At 46.3% G+C, this 17,882-nt stretch overlaps 1 protein-coding gene across 2 annotated transcripts in view; it reads right to left on the bottom strand.

Moving 5' to 3' along the window:
* Nucleotides 1-14,580, bottom strand: part of LOC123774905 (neurogenin-1) — a 31,683-nt gene extending 17,103 nt beyond the window's left edge. For both annotated transcript variants that reach the window (XM_045769614.2, XM_045769622.2), the window contains exons 1-2: nt 14,374-14,580; nt 3,925-4,816 (exon numbers count right to left, since the gene is read on the bottom strand). In XM_045769614.2, the coding sequence (XP_045625570.1) occupies nt 3,925-4,592 (668 nt within the window). In that variant the 5' untranslated portion in view covers nt 4,593-4,816; nt 14,374-14,580. The remainder of the gene's footprint in view (nt 1-3,924; nt 4,817-14,373) is intronic.
* Nucleotides 14,581-17,882: the final 3,302 nt, after the last annotated feature.

Genomic DNA, 17,882 nt, shown 5'->3' with positions numbered 1-17,882 from the left:
ATAATAATAATGTAAATGAATCAAGATGAAATCCCAAATAAATCAGATCTCCATAAGTTAAAGGAATTTTTAATGTATGTCTTTACAACAATGGAAATGCAACTTATAAAGATATTGGATTCAATATTCCATTGGGGCTCTCGGGTGATCAGAAATACGAGAGATGCAACAAGGATGGAGATGGGTTGTCACTGATGATACAAATGTAATGAATATTTGTGAATAATAATTGTGAGAGGTCATCAACCCGCAAAGCTTTATCATACCAGACAAAAGACGACACGATGATGGTGTATACAAACCTCAACAACACATCAGAGCGCCCACAGAACAATATGATAAAAGCAATAGAAACTTCCTTAAAGTTATAGAGAGGAAAGCTTCTAGTAATTGATAATTTTAATCACAAAAATTGAGAGGACAACAAAGGGGAAGACGGGTGGAAGGTATAACCATTGTACCCTACAGAGCAAATAAATATAGTACCCTATAAGCAAAACTGAATGTAGACACAAGGGATACGGGAGAGGATGAACCAGCGCTGCTACACCTAGTTATCACCCAGAAGCAGATATACAGAGGATCAAATGTGAAGCCTCACTAGGATTAAGTTACATCAAGGAGGCTAGACACAGATATTAAAACCACGGAAAAGGTACAGGGCGTTAAGTGGTGGAGACTATTTCCAGACACAGCTTCAAATGTAGATAGAACATAGGCCAATGAACTTAAAAACCTGCACAAGTCGCCTGAAACTTGAGAGATGGGACCAAAAAGTTTGAACTCACACTCTGCAAGAACAACGATATTACACATGCTGGAATTATTTCACTTTAGCTTTTTTCGAGTGATCCGGCAGTAATTCCTTCATGCCATATAATTTCCAGCACTTACAACAAAGTGTAGCATGACAATATATACTACCCCATAAAATTCCTAGTATTTATAAAAAGTGTAGCCTAGTAATACAAATTCCCCCCCCCCCCCAATAACATTCCTGGCATTTATTAAAAATGTGGAAGTGGCTACAGGTGACGGATCTTCCTATCCTGAATACTCCAGGTGCAAAGTCTGTGAGCAGGAATTGGGTCATGATCTCGCACACTGGATTACTGAATGCCTAGTAATTAGACCATTCAGACCCGCTAGCATGAGGTACCTGGAGTTTTGCTATTACTTTATTAACTTTCGTGTTCTTGATGATATCCTCATAGCTTTGCCATTACTTTATTAACTTTCGTGTTCTTGATGATATCCTCATAGCTTTGCCATTACTTTATTAACTTTCGTGTTCTTGATGATATCCTCATATGCACCTAAAATTTGCTAGTGCAAACTACAGATCACATGCCTGTATGACTAACCATCCTGTGTAATGGGGATTTTTTTGCATCACATAGCTAGTTTTTGACACACTCTCTACTCACTTTCATATAGTCTAGGGTAGCTGAAAAAATGCAGATGAGCCTAAATGTGTTATCAAAATAAAAGTGAATTCATTATTTAATGGAAATGTTTGTTCTAGGTTGTCAGCCAGGGAAGAACGGGGGAAAAGGGGAGAGGGTGAGGGAGAAGGGGGAAATGGAAAGGGGTGGAAAAGGGGGAAGACAGAGGGGTCGAGAAGAAGGAAGAATGAGGAAACTAGCACCATCCTGACTGTCCCTGGCACCGCCAGGTACCCCTTCTGGTTTGAAATAATTGAAGCCACGGGTTGAGTGACCTCAATTATCTTACTGTATATCCGTCAAGATATTTCTTACTGCATACCGCAGTTTTTATTTCTTACTTATTCTTACTTACATATTTTTTAACTTACGTCTAAGTAAGTAAAAGTATCTAAGTAAGATATTTCTTACTTACTGCATATCCGTCAAGATATTTCAATCAATAAATTTATTCAATTTGGGCGAAGCAAGAGTGTGTGAGGTTGCACGCTCAAGGTTTCCCGCTCAGTGATAAGGCCTAAATCTCTCGCTCAGGGAGACATGACGTGGCTGTACTCTGACACGATCACCTGTAGTTAAACGTTGGGATATAAAATGTTACTTAATCTTAATTTCAATAACAACTCACACATAAGCGGACTTTTAACACCTTACAATTTTTTGTATCAAGAAGTGTATAGTTAAGACAGGTGAAAACGAGTACACAACTGTTAGATCAGATGTCTTACTGCGTTTTTGTACACTAAACTAAGCAGAAGAAAAAAAACAAAAGGTCAGCTTTAAGCTACACTAACTGTTAAATGATTATAGTCAATGTCAATGACGACAACGTGCCTGTGATCACACTAGCTGGCTCACCAGGCAGTTGAACAAGTGTGAGCTCAAGACATCTTATACGATGTCTCAGTTACTTTCCAAGACACAGGACTAGAACATCATTTCAGAACCTTGAACTGTCTTGGCTACGATGAGAGAGTAATGATTAACGTCGCTTATGCTGTCAAACGCAGTTCAAAACATTCTTTTGTGATGCAGAGAACATTTTAATAATGGGGCTGAAAACACATAACCCAACTCACACATGTGAAATATAATGAAAGTAACCTGACTTACAGGTCAGGCTCGTTAAACTGGCGGCCTACCCCCCCCCCCCCCCTTAAGACGCATTCATCAACTTTAACATACTATGTATTAAAAATTGGTTTGTTTTCATATATAAATGTTCAAACTACTTCGGCTGGACGATAGAGCAACGGTCTCGCTTCATGGAGGTCGTCGTTCTATTCCAGACCATTCAAGTGGTTAGGCACCATTCCTTTTCCCCCGTCCCATTCCAAATCCTTATCCTGACCCCTTCAAAGTGCTATATAGTCGTAATGGCTTGGCGTTTTCCCATAATAATTCCCTCCCTTTCATATATAAATGAATATTATTATTCATTAAAGTTCTATGTATACTTAGACGTAGGTTAGGTCAGGTTAGGTGTTTAGGCTGCCCGTCTTCTCGAGCGGTTACAACGTCACTCAAATTATGTACTAAATTGGCCGAACCTAACCTAACCCAGCCCGTCCTCATAAACAAAGACCCAAAGTCCATTCCATCCATCCGCCAAACCCCCTGTTTATGAACGAAAAACGGTTTACACACGACTCACAACTGATGACGTCAGAACACTTCCGGAAAAAGTGCTTTGTTGACCACTTTTGCTCGAACCACGACGCTGTAAATGCTTCACTCACGTACTACAAATACAAAGAATCGGAAACAAAACCTAACCAGCGCCTAAATATGCACAATAAGATAATATATAATAATATTAATTTATATTTGAGAAAAGTTCTGTTCTGAATGAACAGATTGTTAAAATTGATGAATGCGTCTTCGGGGTCGACCGCTGGATTTAAAGGGCAGAAAGAATTAATACTAAAAGTTAAATCTAAATCATACAATGTGTATGGATAGCACACAGTCTGATAGTAATTGCCAGAATTAGGCTGGAGTTTATATCAAGCAAATGCAGGTGAAGCATCTTCCAACACTAATTATTCCAATTGTAAACTTGAAAAAAAAACGAGCAGAACACTTGCTCTTCAACAGTATACTATTGAATGCCAAAAAATCAATGATTTTAGACAAAATGGTATGAGATACCTGAATGTTTGAACTACTTCAGTCACTCACAGACATTCAAGGACCAGCTTTCTGTTCCTTTGCCATATCCCTGTGAAGGAATACTTTTTTACAGCTCAATTTTGTCCAGCTAAGCGTGTTAGTAAATAATATATTCCAGGGCTCTCACCGTGTGTTGTCACACTGGACGTTTGGTCATACCCGCTCATACGTGCTCTTAATTATGTTTCATCTGGAGCAGTGGATTATCCTATAACTGGAGTGTCATTTTCACTCATCCTAGCACTTACAAAATGTTGTAATTATATGTCGTTTATCGACCTGACTTTTAAGAGATGTTATCACTGACCTGTGAGTCCTGTCTCTTTCTCTGGCGTTGGCGTGGCACCGCTGCTTCCCCCCTAGCTGCGTGATGGAGTCGCTGCTGGAGAAGGTGGTACTGGTGTTGGAGGGCGGACATGGAGGCGACGAGGAGGCGGGGGTGGGAGGAACAGAGAAGAGGGATGAAATAGCGGCGGAAGACTGCGAGGAGGGAGGCGGAGAACAGGAGACCGGAGACGAGGTGAAGAGGGAATTATAACTTGAGGATGAGGAGACGCTGCTGACGCTGCTGGATACCACACTACTGGAGGAATAGGCGACGGAGGACGAGGTCGACGGGGGCGAGGAACAGGTGCTGACGTTTTTGGTAAGGTGGCTGGCGAAGAGATGAAGCTCCGTGTCGTCTTCTTGCTTGACATCGGCAGGAGCTAACCTCAGGATCTCCCCGCTGGCTTCTAGTACCTCCACGGGCGTCAACATGGTCAGTGTTTTGGTCGCCGCCATGTAGATTACCTGCGTGGTTGAGTTATCCTCTCCGCGGCGCCTCTTGTTGCTTCCCTCCTGCTGATGATGTTGCTGCTCCAGCTGATGCTGCACTTTGCTTCTGCTGTACACTGGGGAGTAAGTTTCCCTGCTGTCGCCGCCGCTGCTGCTGCTGCTGTTACTACTGTCCTGATGCGCGGATTTTTTGCCCATACTGTCGCTGGTGCGGCTGTAGCAGACGACGCCACTGTGTACACAATTGTTATTCTATAATTCCATTCAGTCAGGTAAGGTGTTCTTCACGTATCCTGCTTTTAACTCTGTTCACACTCCTTATCCAATAATTCTTTCCTTCACTGCTTATTCACTTTAAGGGTTCGTTAATCACTCTTCCGAACTGTATACTACAGCTGTGAAGTATTCAACAGTTCTCTATTCTATACAATGCAGAAGAAAACTTTATTATAAACTGCTCTCATGTAATGCATGTACTAACAGTATTATATAGTTATACTGACAGCTATTTATCTTGATAATGACTTAGGTGATACATGGCGGTCTTCCCTACACACAGGGCTGGCTAACCTGGGTGATGAACGAGGCTTTCGCAGTGTTCCCCAATTCCACACTATTCCTTAGTAGATAAAACAATTTGCTCATCAATCGATGATCAAATTTTGTGTAAACTTTCATCAAACAGATGACCTAAATGAAGATAGTTCTAACCGGCGTCCTGAAAGAATTGAAATTAACGGCTGAAAATTAGTATTATACAGAACACACAACCACGATTCAGCAAGCATTTACGCATCTACTTACGAACCTGTACAACTTTGCTCTTATCTTTGGAAGCCTTGTTAATATTTATTAAACAGTTTACGAGTTCCAAAGCACTGCCAGGCTGTTTACATCTCGCATACAAAGATCCAGGCTCGTTAATCCAACCGCCAAACCCCCCTGTTTATGAATGAAAAGCGGTTTACACACGACTCACAACTGATGACATCCGAACACTTCCAGAACAAGTGCTTCGCTCACGGCCTCTGTTCGAACGAAAATTCTATAAATTAATTAAAATTAATTATTAAATTAAATTATATTTTTTATACATGAAAGTACATTCATAGATGATGAGCTACAAACATAATGTCGGATTTATAGATAGTGATAGTACATACAATACCTAAAGCCACTAATACGTATAGCGGTTCGGGCAAGTTTCACTCAAATGTTTCACTCACGTACTTCAAATACAAATAATCGCTAACAGAACCTAAACACCTAACATAACCTAACCTACGCTTAACCATTCATATAATTTTTATGTATAATAATATTAATTTATATATGAGAACAAACCAATTTTTAATGCATATTATATTGATGAACGCGTCTAGGGAGGACGCCCGCTGCTTTAAACAGCCTAGTGTGAGGCCGGGTTGGTATACATCAATAATAACATTTGGTTTGGAAGTTTCGATTCTCGTAAACTGTTTAATAAATGTAAACAAAGTCGCCAAATATTTTGAAAAGATGTACAGGTTCATAGGTACTTGCCTAAATGTTACATGGGTCCTGGGTTTGTCGAGGCAAGGGTCAAATCGTACTCAAGACGGTTCGTCGAGGCTTAACCGTGAATATTGTTACGTTAGGATGAATTAGCTTAGGTTGGGCTGTATTAGGCACGGTTTGGATTAGGTTAGGTTAGGGTTGGGTAAGGTTAGGTTAGGTTAGATTAGGGTTGGGTAAGGTTAGGTTAGGTTAGATTAGATTAGGGTTGGGTAAGGTTAGGTTAGGTTAGAGTTAGGTAAGATTAGAGTGGTTTTTAAATTCCTTCAGTGAACCGTCTTGTGTGCGATGTGACTTGTATCAGGTTTTTCTACTCGTCAGAAAATTAAAATTTTGTGGCATTATTTATATTTACAAGCGCTCGGAGGTGTTGAAATCTAACAAGTCTGTTAGCGGCGTGCCTCATACCCGGTGGTATTTACATAATAATACCCAGTGATGCATGCGTAATACCCAGTGATACGTACACAATACCCAGTGATATGTACACAATACCCAGTGATGCGTCCACAATACCCAGTGATATGTACACAATACCCAGTGATATGTACACAATACCCAGTGATATGTATACAATACCCAGTGATATGTACACAATACCCAGTGATACGTACACAATACCCAGTGATGCATACACAATACCCAGTGATGCATACACAATACCCGATACTGCTTACAAAATCCACGTTTTTAATTACGAAGCACAAGGGGGGGGGGGTGGATTGACCCAGAAAGTTCAGGTCTATACAGCAGTGACCTGTAGGAACTTGGACCAACAAGACAGTATGGTCATTGTCATAAGAACAGGTATGACAATGGCGGCTAAAGTAGGCTGTAGGTGTTCTCTATCATCCGATAACTAGAATTTTACATACAATACTTGAGACAAAAATAACTCCCGGAGATATGGAAATTGCACATTTAATCTGAATATTCTATAAAATTGGCAGGCAGAAAGGACTGAACTAGAGACCAGTCAGTAGGATTCTTGTTTGACAGAGATTCTACGGTCGGCACAAACGACTGCTGTTGGAGTTCAACCCTATTAAATGTAAGGTAATGAAGATGGAAAAGGTGGACAGGAGACCCAAAATAGTCAACACCGCAAGCAAAGAGTCACTACAAAAATACAAAAGAGGAAAACTTGGCAGTGGACATAATCCTAGCACTAAAATGAGAAGCTACCAACTAAATTATCGGGCACTACATATTAAAAAAAAAAGACTCTTAGACAATTTACACATCCTTTGTTAGACTGGTACTAGAAAACGCAGTACCGGCATGGAATTTGCACTTTGTATAGTCCAATCTGGTACTGGGTACTACAAGTCTGGCACCCATTTTTTTGTTAAATATAGAGGACTTCAAAACTTGTAGCTGAATTCAGAGGACTAAGGAACGAGGGTAGTTATGAAAACATAATGAAAGACTCCTAAAACAGAGAAAGAGTTGAGGGATACGCTCACTTCTTAAAATATACTGAGGAAAGTTGACAAGGTGGACTATAAAAACAAATCAAATAAGAGAAAATAGGACAAAATGTCTAATTGGGGGAAACTGGAATCATAAATGGGTCGAAGAAACCTAAGGAAATACTCGTATTATATAATGGTGATCAACAAGCCGAATGGTAGTAAGAAGTGGAAACCAACCCCACCCACACCAGCACTTGCACGTGCAACAGAGAGCGCGAATGTCAAGAGGTTTGAATTTGCAACATTGACAACATATTTATTATTAGGTAAGTACAACTCAGCCCCTGCAGAAGTCTGCTAATGGAGCGTGTCTGAGGACTCTGGCACTGGGTACTACAACAGTCTGGCACTGGGTACTACAAGTCTGGCACAGGGTACTACAACAGTCTGGCACTGGGTACTACAACAGTCTGGCACTGGGTACTACAAGTCTGGCACAGGGTACTACAACAGTCTGGCACTGGGTACTACAACAGTCTGGCACTGGGTACTGCAACACTGGCACTAGGTACTACAACACTGGCACTGAGTCCTACAACAGTCTGGCACTGGGTACCACAACAGTCTGGCACTGGGTACCACAGCAGTCTGGCACTGGGTACTACAACACTGGCACTGGGTACTACAACAGTCTGGCACTGGGTACTACAACAGTCTGGCACTGGGTACTACAACAGTCTGGCACTGGGTACTACAACAGTCTGGCACAAGGTACTACAACAGTCTGGCACTGGGTACTACAACAGTCTGGCACTGGGTACTACAACAGTTTGGCACTGGGTACCACAACAGTTTGGCACTGGGTACTACAACACTGTCACTGGGTACTACAACACTAGCACTGGGTACTACAACACTGGCACTGGGTACTACAACACTAGCACTGGGTACTTCAACACTGGCACTGAGTACTACAACAGTCTGGCACTGGGTACCACAACAGTCTGGCCCTGGGTACCACAACAGTCTGGCACTGGGTACTACAACACTGGCACTGGGTACTACAACAGTCTGGCACTGGGTACTACAACAGCCTGGCACTGGGTACTACAACACTGACACTGGGTACTACAACAGTCTGGCACTGGGTGCTACAACAGTCTGGCACTGGGTACTACAACAGTCTGGCACTGGGTACTACAACACTGGCACTGGGTACCACAACAGTCTGGCACTGGGTACCACAACAGTCTGGCACTGGGTACTACAACAGTCTGGCACTGGGTACTACAACAGTCTGGCACTGGGTACTACAACAGTCTGGCACTGGGTACTGCAACAGTGTGGCACTGGGTACTACAACAGTCTTGCACTGGGTACCACAACACTGGCACTGGATACTACAACACTGGCACTGGGTACTACAACACTGGCACTGGGTACTACAACAGTCTGGAACTGGGTACTACAAAACTGGCACTGGGTACTACAACACTGGCACTGGGTACTACAACAGTCTGGAACTGGGTACTACAACACTGGCACTGGGTACTACAACACTGGCACTGGGTACTACAACACTAGCACTGGGTACTACAACACTGGCACTGGGTACTACAACAGTCTGGAACTGGGTACTACAATACTGGCACTGGGTACTACAACAGTCTGGTACTGGGTACTACAAAACTCTGGCACTGGGTACTACAACACTGGCACTGGGTACTACAACACTGGCACTGGGTACTACAACACTGGCACTGAGTACTACAACACTGACACTGGGTACTACAACACTGGCACTGGGTACTACAACAGTCTGGCACTGGGTACTACAACAGTCTGGCACTGGGTACTACAACAGTCTGGCACTGGATGCTACAACACTGGCACTGGGTACTACAACAGTCTGGCACTGAGTACTACAACACTGGCACTGGGTACTACAACACTGGCACTAGGTACCACAACAGTCTGGCACTGGGTACTACAACACTGGCACTGGGTACTACAACAGTCTGGCACTGGGTACTACAACAGTCTGGCACTGGGTACCACAACACTGGCACTGAGTACCACAACAGTGTGGCACTGGGAACTACAACAGTATGGCACTAGGTACCACAACACTGGCACTGAGTACTACAACAGTCTGGCACTGGGTACTACAACAGTCTGACACTGGGTACCACAACACTGGCACTGGGTACTACAACAGTCTGGCACTGGGTATTACAACACTGGCACTGGGTACTTCAACACTAGCACTGGGTACTACAACACTAGCACTGAGTACTACAACAGTCTGGCACTGGGTACTACAACACTGGCACTGGGTACTACAGCAGTCTGGCACTGGGTACTACAACACTAGCACTGGGTACTACAACACTGGCACTGGGTATTACAACAGTCTGGCACTGGGTACTGCAACACTGGCACTGGGTACTACAACACTGGCACTGGGTACTACAACAGTCTGGCACTGGGTACTGCAACACTGGCACTGGGTACTACAACACTGGCACTGGGTACTACAACAGTCTGGCACTGGGTACTACAACACTGGCACTGGGTACTACAACAGTCTGGCACTGGGTACTACAACACTTGCACTGGGTACTACAACACTGGCACTGGGTACTACAACAGTCTGGCACTGGGTACTGCAACACTGGCACTGGGTACTACAACACTGGCACTGGGTACTACAACAGTCTGGCACTGGGTACTACAACACTGGCACTGGGTACTACAACAGTCTGGCACTGGGTACTACAACAGTCTGGCACTGGGTACTACAACAGTCTGGCACTGGGTACTACAACAGTCTGGCACTGGGTAAGACAACAGTCTGGCACTGGGTACTACAACACTGGCACTGGGTACTACAACAGTGGCACTGGGTACTACAACAGTCTGGCACTGGGTACTACAACACTGGCACTGGGTACTACAACACTGGCACTGGGTACTACAACACTGGCACTGGGTACTACAACTGTCTGGCACTGGGTACTACAACACTGGCACTGGGTACTACAACACTGGCACTGGGTACTACAACTGTCTGGCACTGGGTACTACAACACTGGCACTGGGTACTACAACAGTCTGGCACTGGGTACTACAACAGTCTGGCATTGAGTACTACAACAGTCTGGCACTGGGTACCACAACAGTCTGGCACTGGGTACTACAACAGCCTGGCACTGGGTACTACAACACTGGTACTGGGTACTACAACAGTCTGGCACTGGGTACTACAACACTGGCACTGGGTACTACAACAGTCTGGCACTGGGTACCACAACAGTCTGGCACTGGGTACCACAACAGTCTGGCACTGGGTACTACAACAGCCTGGCACTGGGTACTACAACACTGGTACTGGGTACTACAACAGTCTGGCACTGGGTACTACAACACTGGCACTGGGTACTACAACAGTCTGGCACTGGGTACCACAACAGTCTGGCACTGGGTACCACAACAGTCTGGCACTGGGTACTACAACAGCCTGGCACTGGGTACTACAACACTGGTACTGGGTACTACAACAGTCTGGCACTGGGTACTACAACACTGGCACTGGGTACTACAACAGTCTGGCACTGGGTACCACAACAGTCTGGCACTGGGTACTACAACAGTCTGGCACTGGGTACTACAACACTATCACTGGGTACTACAACAGTCTGGCACTGGGTACTACAACACTGGCACTGGGTACTACAACACTATCACTGGGTACTACAACAGTCTGGCACAGGGTACTACAACACTGGCACTGGGTACTACAACAGTCTGGCACTGGGTACTACAACAGTCTGGCACTGGGTACTACAACACTAGCACTGAGTACTACAACAGTCTGGCACTGGGTACTACAACAGTCTGACACTGGGTACCACAACACTGGCACTGGGTACTACAACAGTCTGGCACTGGGTACTACAACAGTCTGGCACTGGGTACTTCAACACTAGCACTGGGTACTACAACAGTCTGGCACTGGGTACTACAACAGTCTGGCACTGGGTACTACAACACTAGCACTGAGTACTACAACAGTCTGGCACTGGGTACTACAACAGTCTGACACTGGGTACCACAACACTGGCACTGGGTACTACAACAGTCTGGCACTGGGTACTACAACAGTCTGGCACTGGGTACTACAACACTAGCACTGAGTACTACAACAGTCTGGCACTGGGTACTTCAACACTAGCACTGGGTACTACAGCAGTCTGGCACTGGGTACTTCAACACTAGCACTGGGTACTACAACAGTCTGGCACTGGGTACTTCAACACTAGCACTGGGTACTACAGCAGTCTGGCACTGGGTACTACAACACTAGCACTGGGTACTACAACAGTCTGGCACTGGGTACTACAACAGTCTGGCACTGGGTACTACAACAGTCTGGCACTGGGTACTACAACAGTCTGGCACTGGGTACTACAACACTTGCACTGGGTACTACAACACTGGCACTGGGTACTACAACACTGGCACTGGGTACTACAACACTGGCACTGGGTACTACAACACTGGCACTGGGTACTACAACACTGGCACTGGGTACTACAGCACTGGCACTGGGTACTACAACACTAGCACTGGGTACTACAACACTGGCACTGGGTACTACAACAGTCTGGCACTGGGTACTACAACACTGGCACTGGGTACTACAACACTGGCACTGGGTACTACAACACTAGCACTGGGTACTACAACAGTCTGGCACTGGGTACTACAACAGTCTGGCACTGGGTACTACAACAGTCTGGCACTGGGTACTACAACACTTGCACTGGGTACTACAACACTGGCACTGGGTACTACAACACTGGCACTGGGTACTACAACACTGGCACTGGGTACTACAACACTGGCACTGGGTACTACAACACTGGCACTGGGTACTACAACACTGGCACTGGGTACTACAACACTAGCACTGGGTACTACAACACTGGCACTGGGTACTACAACAGTCTGGCACTGGGTACTACAACACTGGCACTGGGTACTACAACAGTCTGGCACTGGGAACTACAACACTGACACTGGGTACTACAACAGTCTGGCACTGGGTACTACAACACTGGCACTGGGTACCACAACAGTCTGGCACTGGGTACTACAACACTTGCACTGGGTACTACAACACTGGCACTGGGTACTACAACACTGGCACTGGGTACTACAACACTGGCACTGGGTACTACAACACTGGCACTGGGTACTACAACACTGGCACTGGGTACTACAACACTGGCACTGGGTACTACAACACTAGCACTGGGTACTACAACACTGGCACTGGGTACTACAACAGTCTGGCACTGGGTACTACAACACTGGCACTGGGTACTACAACAGTCTGGCACTGGGAACTACAACACTGACACTGGGTACTACAACAGTCTGGCACTGGGTACTACAACACTGGCACTAGGTACCACAACAGTCTGGCACTGGGTACTACAACACTGGCACTGGGTACTACAACACTTGCACTGGGAACTACAACAGTCTGGTACTGGGTACTACAACACTGGCACTGGGAACTACAACAGTCTGGCACTGGGTACTACAATACTGGCACTGGGAACTACAACAGTGACACTGGGTACCACAACAGTCTGGCACTGGGTACCACAACAGTCTGGCACTGGGTACTACAACAGTCTGGCACTGGGTACTACAACAGTCTGGCACTGGGTACTACAACAGTCTGACACTGGGTACTACAACAGTCTGGCACTGGGTACTACAACACTGGTACTGGGTACTACAACAGTCTGGCACTGGGTACCACAACAGTCTGGCACTGGGTACCACAACAGTCTGGCACTGGGTACTACAACACTGGCACTGGGTACTACAACAGTCTGGCACTGGGTACCACAACAGTCTGGCACTGGGTACCACAACAGTCTGGCACTGGGTACTACAACAGTGGCACTGGGTACTACAACAGTCTGGCACTGGGTACCACAACAGTCTGGCCCTGGGTACTACAACAGTCTGGCACTGGGTACTACAACACTGGCACTGGGTACTACAACACTGGCACTGGCTACTACAACACTGGCACTGGGTACTACAACAGTCTGGCACTGGGTACCATAACAGTCTGGCACTGGTTACTACAACAGTCTGGCACTGGGTACTACAACACTGGCACTGGGTACTACAACACTGGCACTGGGTACTACAACACTGGCACTGGGTACTACAACACTGGCACTGGGTACTACAACAGTCTGGCACTGGGTACCATAACAGTCTGGCACTGGGTACTACAACAGTCTGGCACTGGGTACTACAACACTGGCACTGGGTACTACAACACTGGCACTGGGTACTACAACACTGGCACTGGGTACTACAACAGTCTGGCACTGTGTACCATAACAGTCTGGCACTGGGTACCATAACAGTCTGGCACTGGGTACCTTAACAGTCTGGCACTGGGTACTACAACACATAATGGTCCTCGTTTCTTGAGAGAGAGAGAGAGAGAGAGAGAGAGAGAGAGAGAGAGAGAGAGAGAGAGAGAGAGAGAGAGAGAGAGAGAGAGAGAGAGAGAGAGAGAGAGAGAGAGATGTACAGACACAGACGTACAGGGGAAGACGGAGTGGGAGGAGACGGTCATCATGACATTTTCCTGACTGTTTCCACCATTTAAAATTCGTTGATGGCCGCCGGGGTCACCATGCTCTCCCCGCTTAATGTTGCTGGTCGTCGCTGCTTGCAAGCAGCATCGTATGCAACACACACACCAGGTTTCAACCCCCTCTCGAGCGAGTTGATGTATTTGGACACCAACAAATCCACCGATGAATTTGTTGAGAAATAAACGATACAACACACATTTGTTGAACTGTTCGACAGTTTCTGACGATCTACACTCTCCCGCGTAGTGTCTGATTCAATGTCTGTCAGTTTAAACCGCCGTAGTTATGATACAGCTTCCACAAGTAACACACCGCTAGTAAACACACATCTCCTATGGCCCTCCAGGTCAGTCAGGTCGGCCGGAAGGGTCAGACAGGGTCGGGCCGGACGCAGAGAGCCAAGGAGTAGCTGTGGGGCGGGCGGCGGTGCTCAGCTGTCCACCAGAGGAACTATCACCGTGTCCGCCACTGCCACACACACAGCCCACCGCCACCACCGCTACTGCCACACTGGGTGACACTACGCCAACCACTAGGGCCATCAGGGCCACCCAACTGGTGCCATTCCGCAAGGTCTCTCACTGGTGCCGTGTCTCTCTCTCTCTCTCTCTCTCTCTCTCTCTCTCTCTCTCTCTCTCTCTCTCTCTCTCTCTCTCTCTCTCTCTCTCTCTCTCTCTCTCTCTCTCTCTCTCTCTCTCTCTCTCTCTCTCTGTCGTTGTGTCCTTGTTCCACCAGGGTTGTGTATCCCTCGCCGTTTCTCCCATGTATGTTTGTTTAAGAGGCCAAGAATGTATCCACATTAAACTCCCACCTAGACATAATAGTAGACAGCCTTACAGACGGTAGACATTCACCATCCTCCCATATCACACACATCTCCCAGAGGGTATAGAATCGTTCCTCTCTTTGTTTGCTGATGATGCTAAAATTATGAGGAGGATTAAGACGGAGGAAGATAGTATGAGGCTACAGGATGACCTAGACAAACTGAATGAATGGTCCAATAAATGGCTACTAAAGTTCAACCCGAGTAAATGCAAGGTAATGAAACTAGGCATCGGCAGAAAACTAGGCACAATGAATGAGGCAGTGGAAACAGGAGGCCAGACACAGGATACAGAATAGGAGATGAAGCACTTCATGAAACGGACAGAGAGAAAGATCTAGGAGTTGATATCACACCAAACCTGTCTCCTGAAGCCCACATAAAAAGAATAACGTCTGCGGCATATGCGAGGCTGGCTAACATCAGAACAGCATTCAGGAACCTGTGTAAGGAATCATTCAGAACCTTGTATACCACATATGTAAGACCAATCCTGGAATATGCGGCCCCAGCATGGAGCCCGTATCTTGTCAAGAACAAGGCGAAGCTGGAAAACGTTCAGGGGTATGCCACTAGACTAGTCCCAGAACTATGAGGCATGAGTTACAAGGATAGGCTGCGTGAAATGCACCTCACGACACTGGAAGACAGAAGAGTAAGGGGAGACAAGATCACTACCTACAAAATTTATTTATTTATTTATTTATTTATATATATACATGAAGGAACATTGGGTTTGTGAGAATACATTGAATAGTACAGTATTTACAATCCTGTAAAGCCACTAGTACGCGCAGCGTTTCGGGCAGTTCGGGCAGTTTCGGGCAATTCTCAGAAGAATTAACAGGGGTAGATAAGGATAAACTTTTCAACACGGGTGGTACGCGAACAAGGGGACACAGGTGGAAACTGAGTACCCACATGAGCCACAGGGACGTCAGAAAAACTTTTTCAGTGTCAGAGTAGTTAACATATAGAATGCATTAGGCAGTGATGTGGTGGAGGCTGACTCCATACACAGTTTCAAATGTAGATATGATAGAACCCAGTAGGCTCAGGAATCTGTACACCAGTTGATTGACAGTTGAGAGGCGGGACCAAAGTTCAGAAGCTCAACCCCCGAAAGCACAATTAGGTGAGTACGCGGATCATTGTCCACAATGAATGATTGGTTTAGATCATTTATTGTTTACCTTATCCATCCTGTGAGTGGTAATGGATCCCATACCCATCCTGTGAGTGGTAGTGGATCCCATACCCATCCTGTGAGTGGTAGTGGACCCCATACCCATCCTGTGAGTGGTAGTGGACCCCATACCCATCCTGTGAGTGGTAGTGGACCCCATACCCATCCTGTGAGTGGTAGTGGATCCCATACCCATCCTGTGAGTGGTAGTGGATCCCATACCCATCCTGTGGGTGGTAGTGGATCCCATACCCATCCTGTGAGTGGTAGTGGACCCCATACCCATCCTGTGAGTGGTAGTGGACCCCATACCCATCCTGTGAGTGGTAGTGGACCCCATACCCATCCTGTGGGTGGTAGTGGACCCCATACCCATCCTGTGAGTGGTAGTGGACCCCATACCCATCCTGTGAGTGGTAGTGGACCCCATACCCATCCTGTGAGTGGTAGTGGACCCCATACCCATCCTATGAGTGGTAGTGGACCCCATACCCATCCTGAGAGTGGTAGTGGACCCCATACCCATCCTGTGAGTGGTAGTGGACCCCATACCCATCCTGTGAGTGGTAGTGGACCCCATACCCATCCTGTGGGTGGTAGTGGACCCCATACCCATCCTGTGAGTGGTAGTGGACCCCATACCCATCCTGTGGGTGGTAGTGGACCCCATACCCATCCTGTGAGTGGTAGTGGACCCCATACCCATCCTGTGAGTGGTAGTGGACCCCATACCCATCCTGTGGGTGGTAGTGGACCCCATACCCATCCTGTGAGTGGTAGTGGACCCCATACCCATCCTGTGAGTGGTAGTGGACCCCATACCCATCCTGTGAGTGGTAGTGGACCCCATACCCATCCTATGAGTGGTAGTGGACCCCATACCCATCCTGAGAGTGGTAGTGGACCCCATACCCATCCTGTGAGTGGTAGTGGACCCCATACCCATCCTGTGAGTGGTAGTGGATCCCATATCCATCCTGTGAGTGGTAGTGGACCCCATACCCATCCTGTGAGTGGTAGTGGATCCCATACCCATCCTGTGAATGGTAGTGGACCCCATACCCATCCTGTGAGTGGTAGTGGATCCCATACCCATCCTGTGAGTGGTAGTGGACCCCATACCCATCCTGTGAGTGGTATTGGACCCCATACCCATCCTTTAAGAAGTAGTGGAAACGGTAACAGGGACACATAATGGGTTCAGGAACTGAAGTTTGAATGAGCTATATAGTAAGCTGTTTACATTGATAGTGTGTTAGTTTCAGGCTGTATTGCCTTAGACCTATGATAAGTCAGAGAGGCGGTGATGTCATGACATCACCGTAACTAACATTACGGTACAAGGCATGAACTGGGCACGAGGCTTTCAGGCCGTGCTAGCTGCAGGAGTCACCGTCTACCCTACCCTACCCGTCTACCCTACCCGTCTACCCTACCCTACCCGTCTACCCTACCCTACCCGTCTACCCTACCCTACCCGTCTACCCTACCCTACCCGTCTACCCAACCTACCCGTACTACCCTACCCTACAATACATGGCTAAGATTTCTGGTAATTCATCCCGGGGTAAATTTCATGGATATTTATTAGAATATTAGAGATAGAGTTGTCTCTTAATTCTTAATTTTTAGTGATGTAATGCATGTGAATAGTTTGATTAGTCATGTTTGCCATTGGTCAGATTAGTGGTAGATCTAAGAGGGTTAAGGTGTGAGTACAGGATACGGGAAGTAGATCTCACTACTCTGGAAGAGAGAAGGTACACAAGATATGATCACGACATATTACATACTGATGAGTGCAATAGA

This window comes from Procambarus clarkii, chromosome 10 (assembly GCF_040958095.1).
Source record: "Procambarus clarkii isolate CNS0578487 chromosome 10, FALCON_Pclarkii_2.0, whole genome shotgun sequence".
Taxonomy (NCBI): Eukaryota; Metazoa; Arthropoda; class Malacostraca; order Decapoda; family Cambaridae; genus Procambarus; species Procambarus clarkii.
This window is presented reverse-complemented; position numbering and strand designations above follow the sequence as displayed.